General features: G+C 49.4%; 1 protein-coding gene across 7 annotated transcripts in view; it reads left to right on the top strand.

Moving 5' to 3' along the window:
• Window positions 1–15,662, top strand: part of EHMT1 (euchromatic histone lysine methyltransferase 1) — a 230,662-nt gene that overhangs the window by 135,114 nt on the left and 79,886 nt on the right. For 4 of the 7 annotated variants that reach the window (XM_030919353.1, XM_030919351.1, XM_030919357.1 and 1 more), the window contains 4 exons: window positions 3,498–3,655; window positions 4,027–4,215; window positions 12,920–12,997; window positions 14,643–14,763. In XM_030919353.1, coding sequence (XP_030775213.1) covers window positions 3,498–3,655; window positions 4,027–4,215; window positions 12,920–12,997; window positions 14,643–14,763 — 546 coding nt within the window. The remainder of the gene's footprint in view (window positions 1–3,497; window positions 3,656–4,026; window positions 4,216–12,919; window positions 12,998–14,642; window positions 14,764–15,662) is intronic. The other 3 variants (XM_030919354.1, XM_030919352.1, XM_030919355.1) reach the window with 2 other exon arrangements.

Below are 15,662 nucleotides of genomic sequence, written 5' to 3'. Positions count from 1 at the left end.
TGAGGCCTGGGCATAGAGCTGGGCCCTGCTCTGTGTGACCTGAGGGCAGAAACCCTTCTGAGTGACAGAGTTGTGGTGACCACGCAGGCTGCTGTGTTTCCCGTGCACTTGCTTTTTCCCCGCACCTCCACCGTCCCATCCGCCTTGTCTGCCCTCTGGAGCCTGTTGCCTTTCTTCCTTATCCACACCTCTTCTACCCAGCAGCCCAGCCTTTCTGCAGACAGCTGGGCAGTGCCCACCCCCACCCCGCACCCACTTCCACTCCTGGCACTGTTTTTCCCGGAACTGTCTGTTCCACACTGTCCTATGCCTGGGCCTCCCAAAGCGTCCTGTGAGATGCCAGTTAGTGTGAGTCTTTGCTCAGAGTCCTGAAGGGCCCCCCCCGTCTTGATGTTCTCCACCCGGATTCTTCTCTGCCAGATCCCATCTGCAGGGAACTGGCCCCACTTCTTTGAGGTCTGGAGTGCAAATCCTCCTTCCTTACTGCCAGCCATCCTGTAGTTTTCTTTCTCTTGGCCCCTGATCACGCTGAATCCCAGCCATCTGGCTCAGCGCCAGACCCTCTCCCCGGACACAACTGGAGGCCCCTCTTCACGCTTCAATCACGTGCTCAAACACTTTCAGGTCCTTAATAGATTCTACATTTCTGAAAGTCATCCATAGACGTTTCTCTACTATTTAATGTGTAGCAAATTTTATACTTAACTAACGTCTGTTTCACACATACAAGCTGTCACCCAGTAAGAAGAGGCCCTTAGACACCATTCTTCATTTGTTTGCAGCAGGCAGACTTCCTGACATGATTTATTTTATTTTATTTTATTTATTTTTTTGAGATGGAGTCTCTCTCTGTGGCCCAGGCTGGAGTGCAGTGGTGTGATCTCGGCTCACTGCCACCTCTGCCTCCCAGGTTTAAGCGATTCTCCTACCTCAGCCTCCTCAGTAGCTGGACTTACAGGCACCTGCCACCACCACGCCTGGCTAATGTTGTACTTTTAGTAGAGACGGGGTTTTACCATGTTGGCCAGGCTGGTCTTGAGCTTCCGACCTCAAGTGATCACCCACCTCGGCCTCCCAAAGTGCTGTGATGACAGGTGTGAGCCATTGCATCTGGCCCCAACATGATTCTTGTTTTTTTTAGACGGAGTCTTGCTCTTCTTGCTCTGTCGCCCAGGCTGGAGTGCAGTGGCGTGATCTTGGCTCACTGCAAGCTCCGCCTTCCAGGTTCACGCCATTCTCCTGCCTCAGCCTCCCGAGTAGCTGGGACTGCAGGCGCCCGCCACCTCACCCGGGTAATTTTTTGTACTTTTAGTAGAGACGGGGTTTCACCGTGTTAGCCAGGATGGTCTCGACCTCCTGACCTCGTGATTCACTCGCCTCAGCCTCCCAAAGTTCTGGGATTACAGGCGTGAGCCACTGCCCCCGGCTGACATGATTCTTAAGCACATGAAATGCAGGGTTATCTCCTTTGTCCTCTCTCAGCAGTTCAGTACAGGAGTCAGCAAACTGTTTCCAGGGGACAGGTAGCAAATATCAGTGCTTTTGTGGCCACACTGTTCCTGTCCCAGCTGGTCATGGTGGTGTCACATTGAAGCAGATGCAGACAGTATGTAGACAGTGGGCATGGGTGTGCACCAGTAAAGCTTTATTTATAAACAGGTGTCGTGTCCAATTTATGATATTAATAACCATGGGTTACTGAGATGAAATAAGGAAAGAATCTAGTGAGAAAGTACATGTAGTCACCCTTGGGTATAAGAAGAGATTGGCTCCGGGACCCCGTCCCCATACCAAAATCCAAGCATGCTGCAATCCTGCAGTCAGCCCTGCAGAATCTGTGTAATACGAAAAGTCGGCCCTCTGTGTTCAGGGGTTTTGCATCTTGCAAACATTGTATTTTCAACCTGTTTGGTTGGAAAAAAAAATCTGCTTGTAAGTGGACCTATGTGATTAAAATCCATGTTCAAAAGTCAGCTGTATATATATTTAAAGCTGAGAGACTTAAAAATTATCTGATTAAATCCATGCCTCCTTCATACCCCCACAAAATATCTGTTCAAAATACGAAGATGATTATGATGGTGAGTCTAGGATTCCCAGGGCTGCCAAGGGATTTCTGTGGTTTGAGCACAGCCATGCTGGCCCATCAGCCTGTTCCAATGTGGACAGAGCCAAGTGTCTGCATGCTGGCTGTGTGCTCAGAGCCTGACCCCCACGAACATACTGCAGATGCCTGGGGTGAGCATTTCCCAGTGTCCATGGCCCCAGGCACCTCCTCACTCCAGAGCAGGTCTCCCAGGCCCTGTGGCATCTGTGGGTGGTGCTGTCACAGGACCACTCCAGAGCAGATCTCCCAGACCCTGTGGCATCTGTGGGTGGTGCTGTCACGGGACCTACCCGCTTTGGATGGCTGTCACTCCTTCACGTTCCTCCAGCTGTTGCTTCTGCGTTTTGTAGAACCAAATTTTGTGTGTGTGTGTGTTGTGTGTAAGAAAAGGGGGTCTCACTGTGTTTTCTAGGTTGGGCTTGAACTCCTGGGATCAAACTGTCCCTCCCTCCCACTCAAACCTCCACAGTAGCTGGGTCTTCAGGTGTGAGCTGCTGTGCCCAGCTTTCAGCAGAATGGCTTTTCCCCAGCCCTTTAGGAGAGCTTCTTTCATGTGAAAGCAGCAGCGTTTAGATCTGTTTTTTCTTTAAATCCTGGAACTTAAAAAAAGTCATCGGGTCTGATTATATAAAACCAATGGAACCTAGAACTGCTTTGTTCAGAATGGGGTTGGGAGCCCCCAGGCGCCTTCCTTGCTGCCGCTCTTGTTTGGAAACCACTGCTCCAGAGCCCCGGGACATTTGCTCCCCTCTCTCACCCTCTTGTCTTTTAATAGAGAGCTGGACAGTAGCTCCAGGGACTGTCTTTCCCCTTAGTCACTGGATTGCAGCGCGAGGAGGATGGTGTTGGGGTGTTGGGCTGCAGAGTCACAGGGGTGGACCTGGTGCAGAGCTTGTGTCCTAGGAAGACTGGCCTGGCCTGGCCCCTGTGCTGGGGAGGGAGGCCGGGCTCTGCCTGCTCCGCGCCATGTCCTTCTGCTGCACATGCTGTTCACGTTGGTCTGTTTTGCAAAGTGAGAGGACTTCTCAAGGGTAGTCATTCCGTGTTCAAAACCAAGGGGACTGGGAGGAGGAGTCGCTTCAGAGCCCTGCTACTGACGGTTTGTGACTTTCCTGCCTCCAAGGTGGGGTGGTCAAGTTTGCTCCATGTTTTATTGTGAGTGGAACAGATGAACAGATGATCTGGGACGTGTTTCTGATTATCTGTGAACTGATCGCGAGTGAAGGATGCCTGTCCCTGTGCTGATGGCCGGCGGGCAGTGTGCCTGTTGTGATGGGGTTTGCTGGTGATTTTGGTGATCAAGTTTTGTAAACTGTCTCCTACCTTTGAAAAACATTTGAATGGTGTTTCTTTTCCTTTCTTGTCCCCTTTTGACTTTTTTTTTTTTTAGCTTGCTTGCCTTTTGTTTTAGCAGCTGCAGTATCTCGGAAGAAAAAACGAAGAATGGGAACCTATAGCCTGGTTCCTAAGAAAAAGACCAAAGTATTAAAACAGAGGACAGTGATTGAGATGTTTAAGAGCATAACTCATTCCACTGTGGGTTCCAAGGTAAGAGACACATTTGAGTGAGTGCCACGTGTGAGTGGAAATGCGTTTCTGTGTTCGGGGCCTGGTTATCAGTCATTAGGTGACCTCAGTTCCCGGGAAGGGGCCAGTGCCATGAAGCTCCTCTGCCATAGGGGCAGAGTGTTTGTGTCCAAGATCACTGTGGGGGACTCCACCCTGTCCTCCCTGCCCTCCTCACCACAGCCCGCCTGTCTGCCGGGCTCTTCTCCAGGTGGCAGGGGCACCTCCTCATGCGTCCCCACCTCCCCACAGGCCCTTGCACCTCCCAGTCACCCAAGACCCCTCAGTGAAAGCGAGTTTGTTCATGATGCGCACTGCTCCTGCCTTGGGGTGTCCACCTGCCCGTGTTCTAGGGGGAGAAGGACCTGGGCGCCAGCAGCCTGCACGTGAATGGGGAGAGCTTGGAGATGGACTCAGACGAGGACGACTCAGAGGAGCTCGAGGAGGACGATGGCCACGGCGCAGAGCAGGCGGCTGCATTCCCCACGGAGGACAGCAGGACCTCCAAGGAGAGCATGTCGGAGGCTGACCGCGCCCAGAAGGTAGGTGTTGCTGTCTCGGGAGACAGCGTGAGGGAGGACTATCACAAAGTTGGCCATGGTTCTGAGAATTAGTGGTCTGGTCACTTCTAGACCCTAATAAAATCCCCTATTTGCAATTGGCTTAGTTTTTGTATTTTATTTTTCTTGATTTATTAGATTATTTTCATTCAAGAAGTGTTTGTGTATATCACTCATTGAAGTAAACCTCTTTTTTTTTTCTTTCTTTCTGTGTTTTCTTTCTTTCTTTTTTTTTGAGATAGGGTCTTGCTTTCACCCAGGCTGCAGTGCAGTGGCATGATCATAGCTCACTGCGTTCAACCTGCTGGGCTCAAGTGCTCCTCCCAACCCAGCCTCCTGAGCAGCCAGGACGACAGGCTCACGCCACCATGCCTGGCTAATTTTTAAATTTTTTTGTGGAGAGAGGGCCTCGCTTTGCTGCCCAGGCTGGTCTTGAACTCCTTTGCTCAAGTGATCCTCACGCCTCAGTCTCCCAGTGTTGGGAATACAGCCGTGAGCCACAGCGCCCGGCCTCCTGAACTTGTTCTGGGCTCTAGATCGACAGGAATGATAATGCTGACAGTTTGAAGCGCTGACTGGCGGCTTGCTGTGTGCTCGTTTGTGGTTGACTTTGCATGGCCTGCCACCTTGCACTGTGGACGCCACACATGGGCCAGGCGTGCTCTCTTCACAGACAGCCTCATCCCGTGTCCACCCAAGGACAAGCACCAGCACGGGCCAAGCCCCAACCTCGTCGCAGCCGTGCTCTTGCCCCTGGCCAGGCATGGGCCCCTGGGCCATTGTCTCAGGGAAACTGAGGAAGTTCTTAGACATAGTTTCGGAGTTAAATTCATGCTTTTTCAGTTCTGAGGGGGTCCGTTAGGAGTGACGCATTTCATAAGAGTGAACAGTGGAAAGTTGAGGGTCAAGCTGACGTACGTATCAGTGGTTTTATTGTTCAGGTGTGTCCAGCCATCTTCATTTAGACCCAATCTTGTATCTAATAAGTTATTGTAAAACTAATAGTAGGAATAGCAGTCCAGAGGTGAATTCATCCAAATACTGACTTATTTGAACATGCATAATTTTAGTGGTTAGCTTTATCCACTTTTAGTCAGCTTTGTGTGCTATCAGTTTACTCTTGAATGTACACAAAGCATTTGCTATCATTTGTTAGAGTTGTACATTTTTAGCAGGTTTTAGGGCAAATTTTTAAATGTTGCTCCCAGCTCTTAGCTTGATTATTTAAAAATTAGTGGGAAATGTTACCATTAGATATTTAAAGAGGATTTAAACATTTTTTATTTTAAGATAATTATTAGTTTTTTCTCATTTTGTATGAGGAAGCATAAAGAAGAAAATAAACAGCATTGTCACTCCATGGTCCTGGTGGCTCTGGCACTCTTTGAAACAGTCACTGCAGTAACTTCCTTAGACGTGCCCAGCACAGCCTAGCCCTCCCCAGAGGACAGGCAGCCCTGGCTGCACCGGGGGAACAGCGGCAACTCCCATTAAGCTCCTGCCCCAGCAGCTGCCGTGGTCTCTGCACACACGTGTCTGTCGCTCCAGTGCACTGTCTGTTCAGCTGTGTTACGCTCTTTTCTATCAAGTTACAAGCGGTGCTTCAGGGGTGTTCAATGTCGCAGTTTTGCTGAGTGTGCTCCTGGCTGGTAAGTGCTGTCTGCATTTACAGTGTAGCACTTTGCTGTCACCAGGCCACCTCTGAGTGTACCCTCCTGCCTGCAGAGACCTGAGCGGGCTGGTTTCCTCACCTTCCCCAGCAGGGCTGCCTTCTTGGAGTCCAGCAGCTCTTCACTGCTGAGTCAGGCCTGGGGCTGAGCAGCCACCGTGTTTGTTCCTCTTTTAAGCCGCTTGCTCAGTAGCCCCTGCTCATTTTTCTCCTGGATTATGCATCTTTTGAATGTAGTCTGATGATCTTTTTGTCAATGAAGAGTTGATCTGTTGGCTCCAGTATGAGCTGAGGTTTTTTCCCCAGGTGGATTTTGGGTTTTTTGTTTTATTTTTTGTTTTTTGGGGACAGGGTCTCACTCTGTTGCCCAGGTTGGAGTGCAGTGGCATGATCACAGCACAGTGCAACCTTGAACTCCTGGGCTGAGGGGATCCTCCTGCCTCAGCTTCCTGAGTAGCTGGGGCTACAGGCACATACCACCATGTCCAGCTGATGTTTTTTTATTTTTTGTAGAGACAGGGTCTCACTGTGTTGCCCAGGCTGGTTGAACTCCTGGGCCTAAGTGAACCTTCCACCTCATCTTGCAAAAGTGTTGGGATTACAGGCGTGAGCCACCACACCCAGCTGATTTTATCTTTTGACCTTGTCTATAGTGTCAGAACTCCCAGGTACTAGCCAATTTCTTTATGATTTCTGGGTTCTGGGTTCTAATTATGATAAACCTTTCTCACTGGTGATTTTGAATAAATTGATGTATGCTATCTTCAAATACTTCTTTTATTTCATTCTTGTGTATAAATAGTTGATTCATATAGAATTAAAATATCAGGTAGAACTGCTCAGAATGGGTGAAGTTTATGACCTATTAATTATATCTCAATAAATCTTTTAAAAGAAAATGTGAGGTAAGGGTCCCAGGGCTTCCCTCAAAATGCTTAGGTGTCAGCTTCACTTCCTGACCGACATTTCTTCCCTTCTCATTTACAACACCACGTTTATCATGTACCACATGGCATATGAATTTGAGTCTGTTTCTAGATTCTCTCTTTCTATTGAGGCTGTCATCTTCTAGAGGAGCTGGACACTGAATAACTAGGTATTTGTCATAAAGTAAAACATTAAATGACTGTCAAGGCATGAAAAGAATCAAGAAACAAAAGCAAAGCCAAGAAGAAAATGTGGTCAGTGTAAAACAGAACAAAATGGCAGGAGCAGCCTTAACTAGATGGGCACTGACAATCGACGTGATCGTTTTGTTGCATAAGTGGCTCCAGAGAACAGAGAAGGACAGGAAAAGTACGCTAGCCCATTCTGAGGTAAAATATAGGCTCAACTCACCTCAATCCTAAATACAGAAGTCCCAAATAAATTTTTTTTTTTTTGAGATGGAGTCAGGCGCTGTCACCCAGGCTGGAGTGCAGTGGTGTGATCTCGGCTCACTGCAACCTCTGCCTCCCAGGTTCAAGCAATTCTCCTGCCTCAGCCTCCCAAGTAGCTGGGATTACAGGTGTGAGCCACCACACCCAGGCTAATTTTTGTATTTTTAGTAGAGACAGGGTTTTACCAATTTGGCCAGGCTGGTCTTGAACTCCTGACCTCAAGCGATCCACCTACCTCAGCCTCCCAAAGTGCTGGGATTACAGGCGTGAGCCACCACACCCGGCCTCCTAAATAAAATACTGATCAAATGCAATGACGTATTAAAATAATGATCGTAGGGAAGTGGGGCTTGCCCCATGATGAGGGTGACTCATTTTAGAAACAGATGATTTAAAGACCAGGATTTACCAGGTTAACAGAGTAAATGAAAAAACTACAGACTGTATATGTGTTTAAAAGGCATTTTATAAAGTTCAGGCAGCTTTCTGTTTTCTGAATTTGGGGTACTACATTCTAATTGCATGTACGACAGTGGTACAGTTCAGTAATGATGGAAGAATGATGCACCTGTGTGGCCACCACCTAGATCAAAGCTTTGAATTTTGGCAGCACTGTGGAAGCCCACTGACCTCCCATCCCCAAAAGTAACCCCTCTCCTGAGTGCTTACCCTACAGGATTGTCGTGTTTGATTTTGTTCCTTATATAATATGCATTCTTTGTTTTTTTTCTTTGAGTGTGGCTTATTTTACTTCACATTGTGTTTGTGGGATTTATTTACATTATTAGTTAATTTTCATTGTTACGGACTAGAAGTTTTCAGAGTGGTCTGGGTGGGGGCATTCTAAGACCTGTTCAGAGAGTCTGCAGATGAAAACTATTGTCATACTAATGCTAGATGTTGGGTGCCTTTTTCACTCTCATTCATGGAATTACATGTGATGACAGCTTTGCTGTGGTGGCTGACACTGACTGTCCTTGTACTTTGAACATGTCTCAGCTTAAATTTCTACAGCAGTACATGTTAATAGACACTTGTATTAACAAACACTCTTTATGGTTCTTGGTGCTATTTCAGAGTGTGCGGGGCCTGAGGCCAGGGGGTTGACCATACTGGTTCCTCTGTATGGCTGTTCTGTGTCTGTGTCCGTCCCACTGTGGATGGCCTGTGGGTGGTTCCAGTGGGGCCGTTCCAGAGGAGGTTGCTGCCAGCGCCCTCATACAGGTGTTGCCCCAGGTACCCACTGGGAATGGAACCGCCATGCCTTCTGCTGGCCTCCATGGACCCTGCCGTGCAGCTCCCCATGGTGGCTGCTGAGGTTACCTTCTTCCCCACCACCTCGGAGTGTCCCCTCTGCTGTGCCGGCCACATTCGGTGCTGCCACTCCAGCGAGCAGATAGTGGCATTACGTTTTCACTGTAATTTGCATTTTCATGATTTACAAGGTGGTTGAATACTTTTTCACATACTTATTTTGCCATTTGGATGCCTTTTGTGAAGGGCCTGTTCATATCCCAACCATTTACTGGGCGGTTTGTCCTTTTTGAAACGTGTTGTGTAGGGGTTCTTTGGCCTGGAAACAAGCCCTTGTTGTGTAGTCGACATGGTGCCTTCTGCTTGTGACCTGCCTTTTTTTTTTTTTTTTTTTTTTTTTTTTTTTTTTTTGAGAAGGAGTCTCACTCTGTCACCCAGGCTGGAGTGCAGTGGCCAGATCTCAGCTCACTGCAAACTCCGCCTCCCGGGTTTACGCCATTCTCCTGCCTCAGCCTCCGCAGTAGCTGGGACTACAGGCGCCCGCCACCTCGCCCGGCTAGTTTTTTGTATTTTTTTAGTAGAGACGGGGTTTCACCGTGTTAGCCAGGATGGTCTCGATCTCCTGACCTCGTGATCCGCCCGCCTCGGCCTCCCAAAGTGCTGGGATTACAGGCTTGAGCCACCGCGCCCGGCCGTGACCTGCCTTTTGACGGAAACCGCTGGTGTCCCTGTGTAGCCACTCCGCTCGGAAGCCACTTGCAGGGGCCTGTTGCCTGACAGCTGGGTGCGGCAGCCACTCTGGATGCTGGTGAAGGGAGAGCTGGACCCTCTCCCCTCTTAGCTTGAATCCATAAGTGAGCCTCATGTCTCGAGTTGTGTCCTGCTGGGTGGGGGACAGGCAGCTTTTGGTCTGGCCTGCTACCCTCCCCCAGGACAGATGCGGGAAGCAGCCTGGCCTGCTCCTGGCTTGCTCTCTTCCTGTTTCACTTGGGTGTCAGCCTTCTCAGTTCACCTGCATCAGAGTCCAAGTTCTCTGTTTACTTTATTTATTTTTTTTGAGAAGGGGTCTTGCTCTGTTGTGCAGGCTGGAGTGAGTGCAGTGGCAAATCGTAGTTTATTATAGTCTTCACCTCCTCAGCTCAAATGATCCTCCCACCTCAGCCTCCAAGGTTGCTGGGACCACAGGCGTGCGCCACCATGCCCAGCTAATATTTTTTTAAATTAATTTTTTTGTAGAGACGAGATCCTCTCAATCGACAGCCTCTCGCTGTGTTGCCCAGGTTAATCTTGAACTTCTGGGCTCACGTGATAACCTGCCGTGGCTTCCCAAAGTGCCAGATTCTCCGTGTGAGCCAAGGCGTCCAGCTGCTTTTAAATTCTGATGTCAGCGGTTACCCCTTCCCTTTCTCATCTCCTTGGGTTTTCAGCTTCCGCCTGATTCCTTACAGCTGTCGTATGCACAGCGATCAAGCAGCCTCTTATAAAGAAGCTCTTGTTCCTTCCTTAAAAGTCGCTTTGCCAGAGTTTTGGAAGGAAGTGGACTTAACCGTGTTGTTAGTCCGCTTTTAATTGGTGGTTTCGTTGCCCTGTCTTATTTGTAAAATAAGAAAACTATCCAACGAAGTGAAAACTCCTGTGAAAGCTGAGTGAAGGCATCGGAATGCTTACAAAAGGGTACGAACGTTTCAATGGTCAGTCATGAAACCAGGGAGGAGGGGCTGCTGCTTTCACCTGTGACATGAATACAGCAGCATTGACCGTCCTGCTGATTCTGTAAGAAAAGAACCAGAAAGAAACATTAATATTTTAAAAGACAGGAGAGAAGAGTTTGCTGGGAATATACTCATCCATCTGAAACATCCAGCAAAATCAGCTCAAAAACTATTACAGCTACTAAGCTGACCTTACATGTGATCAAGACATAAAAACCAGTTATTTTCTTGTATAACTGCAATAACCAATTAGAAAATGTGGTGTCAGCATTATCAGTAAAATCAATAATTGTCTAGGGATATTTTAAAAGATTTTCTATGTAGAAAATTTCAAGCTCTACAAACACACAGAGGACGGTGAGGAGTCTCCAGCATTCGGCCTCGTTCTCCACACGTGGGCTGCCTTGGAGTGGAAATTTCAGTAGGATCTTTAAAAGATAAGGACTCTTTGAAAGACAAACCACGATATCAGACCTAAAGAGTTAGTTATAATTTCTTTTTTTTTTTTTTGAGACGGAGTCTCGCTCTGTCGCCCAGGCTGGAGTGCAGTGGCGCGATCTCCACTCACTGCAAGCTCCGCCTCCCGGGTTCACGCCATTCTCCTGCCTCAGCCTCCTGTGTAGCTGGGACTACAGGCGCCCGCCACCGCGCCCGGCTAATTTTTGTATTTTTAGTAGAGACAGGGTTTCACCGTGTTAGTCAGGATGGTCTCGATCTCCTGACCTCGTGATCCGCCTGTCTCGGCCTCCCAAAGTGCTGAGATTACAGGCGTGAGCCACCGTGCCCGGCCATAATTTCTTAATATCACCAGAGTACCCAGAAATAAACTTAACAGAAAAAATGAGTGCTCCTTGTTAATGTGGAGGAAAACTAGGAAACTGATGAAAAAGATTAAAAATTAAGTTCCTGGAGAGACTCGTTGTTTGTTTGTCTGAGTGAGAAGATCCATTGTTTTATTTTCTCCATGTTTGCCTCTAAATTCAGAACAGCTCCCATCGAGACCCTTGCAGGACTTTTGTGTAAACTGCTGGTTCTGAAGTGAGGGTGGAGGCGGAGACCCTCTAGAGTAGTGGGGGGACTGTGCACAGGGGGGACACCCGAGCACGGGACGTGGCTGCCGGAGGGAATGCTTACTCAGGAGCGCTGAGGCGGTTAGTGAGGGGGACGGGGAGCCCGTGACGTGTGTATAAAGGTCAATGGTAAGACCGGGGTTTTAAGTCAGTGGACAAGGGGTCATGAACTTTTTAATAACTATGATTGGGCCGTTGACTAATATTTTGGGAGCAGGCAGCCCCCACTTGTGTCAGGGTATGTAACAAATGTGGGCTCCATTCTGGAGTCAGACCGTGGTGCCGGCTGCACGACTCAGAATATAGTAAAAGCCACTGAACCGTACACTTTGCAGGGTCAGTGTCAGAGTAGGTGAAATATATCTTACTGTGGCTATTATTTTAAAAACCAAATTCCAGTAGACTTAAAGTGTCCATACAAGATATTGAACTATTGGTAAAAATATTGGGAACTGTTTTTTCTAATCTCAAATGAGGAAGTTCTTCTAGTGTAAGACACAAACCCAGAAGCCACGAAGGAAAAGATGGACACCTTTGACTTGTTCAGATAAAATTCAAAAGTTTTATGTAATAAGAGATATCAGAAAATGGAGCTTTAAAAACTTGATAGGATAAACAGGGGTCTCGCTGTGTTGCCCAGGCTGATCTTGAACTTCTGGCCTCAAGCAATCCACTCACCTCGGCCTCCCAGAGTGTTGGGGTTACAAGCGTCAGCCGTCGAGCCCGTAGAACACACCCTTGATGTAAAGTCGCCTGGGTGCCTGTCCACTGGGAAGTGCAGAGAACAGCAGAATAGCACAGCCGGAGCAGCCCATGCCGCCCCAGGGAGCACCAGGCACAGGGCGGACGGAGACTCACGGAGGTTTCAGTGTCTTTTGCACTGAACATCTATTTGTGTATTGCCTGTGCTTATAGAAAAGATAAATACCGCAGAAAAAATAGGCAGTGTCTGTTGTGGTGTGGAAAGAATTCCAGAACACATTTTTAATTAGAAGAAAATAATATTCACAGAACTATCGAGTGTCCTTCCATCTGAGCAGACTAGAAATGCACTGTCGTCTGTGGGCCCACGTCTGCCTTGAAGTTCACTGGAAGGAGGCGTGGGCAGCTTAGCCATGGTGGCTCTGAGGATGGGACTGGGATCATGGGTGTGTGGGGGTAGGTCTCACACTGTGTCTTGTTTTGTGGCCTCTGAACATCATTTTATGATTGTTCTGTGTGTTTTGTGACCTGTTTATTGAATTCTCCCATTCGTAAGATACACTGAGCACTTGAGCCCTCACTAATACAGCACCCAGCGGGTGAGCCTTGCATGAATCCGCACCAGGGCAGCCACGCTCTGGTCCCGATGTAGAGACAGGACCAGGGAGCAGAGTGGAAGCTCAGAGTGTGCCTCTGGGCCTGCCTGGACCAGCACTTGGTCACCCCACACACCAGCCAGGGCTGGAGCAGGCTGGCAGTGCCCCCACCCCGCGAGCGTCTCCGGTGTGAACAGCCAGGGCACGTTTCGAGGTTTGTTTTGGATCCGTCATCTGCCACTAAAGGATGTAATTGGTTTCTGTTTTCTGTTTGGGTTCCCGCTTCGACTGTGTGGCTGATCAGATGGACGGGGAGTCTGAGGAGGAGCAGGAGTCCGTGGACACCGGGGAGGAGGAGGAAGGCGGTGACGAGTCTGACCTGGTAATCCCCAGCGCCTCCTTCTGCGTCTGTGCTGAAGTAGAGGAGATGCAAAGACACCAGCGTCCTTCAGTCCTTTACCCAACCCTTGTTGCCTGAGCACTCACACATGTGCTTGGAGCTGGTCATGGTGATGGCCACAGATGGGTCCTGTCCCTGGCAAAGCCTCATGAGAAAGACGCCGTGCAGAGCTGCAGCACAGGACTGGGCCTGGCACGGGGCTGCGCCGGCTGCGTGCTGGGTCGGGGGGAGCTGAGGGGCCTTTGGAGGCTCTCAGAGGGAGAGGGTGTGGTGGGAGCCAGTAGCAAGGACAGCTGTTGGGGATTCCGCTGCATTGGCTGATGTGCAAGAAGGAAGGGCTGGATTTGAGGTGTTTCCAGGTAGAATGGACAGAACTTTCTGGTGGTGAGGACAGGAGGGAAGAGGGGTTCTGCTCCGTCCCTACTGAAGCCTGTTATTCCTGGAGGAGGGTTCAGGTCGGAGTTGTGCACCCTGGTCTGCGGGAATGGGGGGTTGGAAATGGGGAAGAGCAGTGAGTCCCCACGATGGAGCCTCAGGAAGCCCCCAGCCTGTGAGGGTTCCACAGGGGAGGAGAAGTTGGCTCCTGCATCTGAGGAGGGGCTCTCTGTGCCATGGGGAGAAAACTCAGCAGGTTTGGGTCACATGAATGGGGAAATGCTCTGAAACAGGAGAAGTGGCCCACGGTGTGGGCACATCACACCAGCGAGTGGGAGGAGGACACAGGGGCCATGGTGTTTGGTGATGAAGAGGTCTGTCTTTGGGTGGCAGAGGGGCAACTAGATTTCTAGCAGCAGCAACTTTGGGTGTGGCGCTTGCACAACTTCTTCCCAAAAGTTTTGCTGTGCGGGGAGCACCGGGGAGCTGGGGCTGTGTGTGCTGTAGACAGGGCTCCCGGTCCGTCCTCACGTGGGACCCGACTCAGGACAGAAGGCTGCCCAGCAACAGCCCTTGTGCAGGGACACGTTCAGTTGGTCGGCGAGGCCCGCGTGCTGCCGCTGAGCCTACCTTAAATGTCCCTCTGCCCACTGTGGCCTTCACGTGGCCTCCTGTGGAGGGGTGGGGGCGCCTGCTGTGCACCCCGTGTGGCCTGTGCCCCGGATGCCCTTGCTGCGTCCGGATTTTAGAAGCAGATGCTTAAAACACATCTTGAAATATTCCAAGTTAATTACAGCCCCTGTCCTTGTTCTCTGTGTAGGTGATGGATGTGGGTATAGAGTCTGAAGCAAACTGAGCCTTGATTGTTCTTTTCCTGTGAGTGAGATGAATGGACCCTGATGAGCAGCCATGGATCTTTTCTGAGCTTATTTATTTCGTTCCTGAGTAGAACCTCCCAGTTTACTTATTCTTTTGTTTTGTGCCAAACTCAAATAAGACTTATAAATTTCACTTTTTGTGTTTGTTTTTGTTTTGCCTCTAAAGGGACTGAGCTTAGAGAGATAGTTAGGGAAAAGCACAGAGTGCCTTTCAGCGTGTGACCCAGGAAAATGTCTACAAGTTAAGTTCACTGTTTAATTGAAGATCAAGACATAGCCAGTGTTCTGTTTTGCAAGAAAACACTTGTAGTGCTCTTGCCTTCCGTAGCTGCCTGTGCTCAGTGGTTTATACGCCTGCCCCTTTGGTTCTCCAGAGTTCGGAATCCAGCCTCAAGAAGAAATTTCTCAAGAGGAAAGGAAAGACCGACAGTCCCTGGATCAAGCCAGCCAGGAAAAGGAGGCGGAGAAGTAGAAAGAAGCCCAGCGGTGCCCTCGGTAAATGCCATAGGGGTGTGGGCCACCTCGGGGACTGCCTGGGAGGGGATGAGGCCGGGAGGCCCACCTGGGGTTGGGGTGCATAGGATTTCATTAGAAAAGAAGGCTTCACTGTTTTTTAAAAACATGTTTGCAATGACTTTGTTAGAGAAACTCAAGTGAAACGCTAAAGTTTCAAGAGAAACTTTAAGAGAAACTTTTAAACTCAAGAGAAACTAAAGTAGTTTCCTTCTGGCCAGAGTAGTGGATGTTGACTTCACTGTTTTTTTTTTGTTTTTTTTTTTTTTTGAGACAAGAGTCTCACTCTGTCGCCCAGGCTGGAGTGCAATGGCCCGATTTCGGCTCACTGCAAGCTCCGCCTGCCGGGTTCACACCTTTCTCTTGCCTAAGCCTCCCAAGTAGCTGGGACTACAGGTGCTCACCACCTCACCGGGCTAACTTTTTGTATTTTTGGTAGAGACGGGGTTTCACCGTGTTAGCCAGGATGGTCTCGATCTCCTGACCTCGTGATCTGCCCGTCTCAGCCTCCTAAAGTGCTGGGATTACAGGCGTGAGCCACCACACCCGACCCACTGTTGTTTTTTAAAAATGTTTTTTTTCCGAGACAGGATCTGGTTTTGTTACCCAGGCTGGAGTGCAGTGGCTCGATCTCAGCTCACTGTAGCTTCCACCTTCTGGGCTCAGGCGATCCTCCTACCTCATCTCCCCAGGAAGCCGGGACTATAGGCGTGTGCCGTCATGCCTAGCTTATTTTTTTGTGTTTTTTTGGTAGAGATGGGGTTTTGCTATGTTGGCCAGGCTGGTCTCGAACTCCTGAGCTCAAGCGATCTGCCTGTTTTGGCCTCCCAAAGTGCTGGGATTATAGGTGTGAGCCACCACGCCCGACCCCGACTTCACTG

Source organism: Rhinopithecus roxellana, chromosome 16 (genome assembly GCF_007565055.1).
Source record: "Rhinopithecus roxellana isolate Shanxi Qingling chromosome 16, ASM756505v1, whole genome shotgun sequence".
Classification (NCBI taxonomy): Eukaryota; Metazoa; Chordata; class Mammalia; order Primates; family Cercopithecidae; genus Rhinopithecus; species Rhinopithecus roxellana.
Note: the sequence above shows the minus strand (reverse complement) of the source record. Positions and strands in the feature narration are given on the sequence as shown.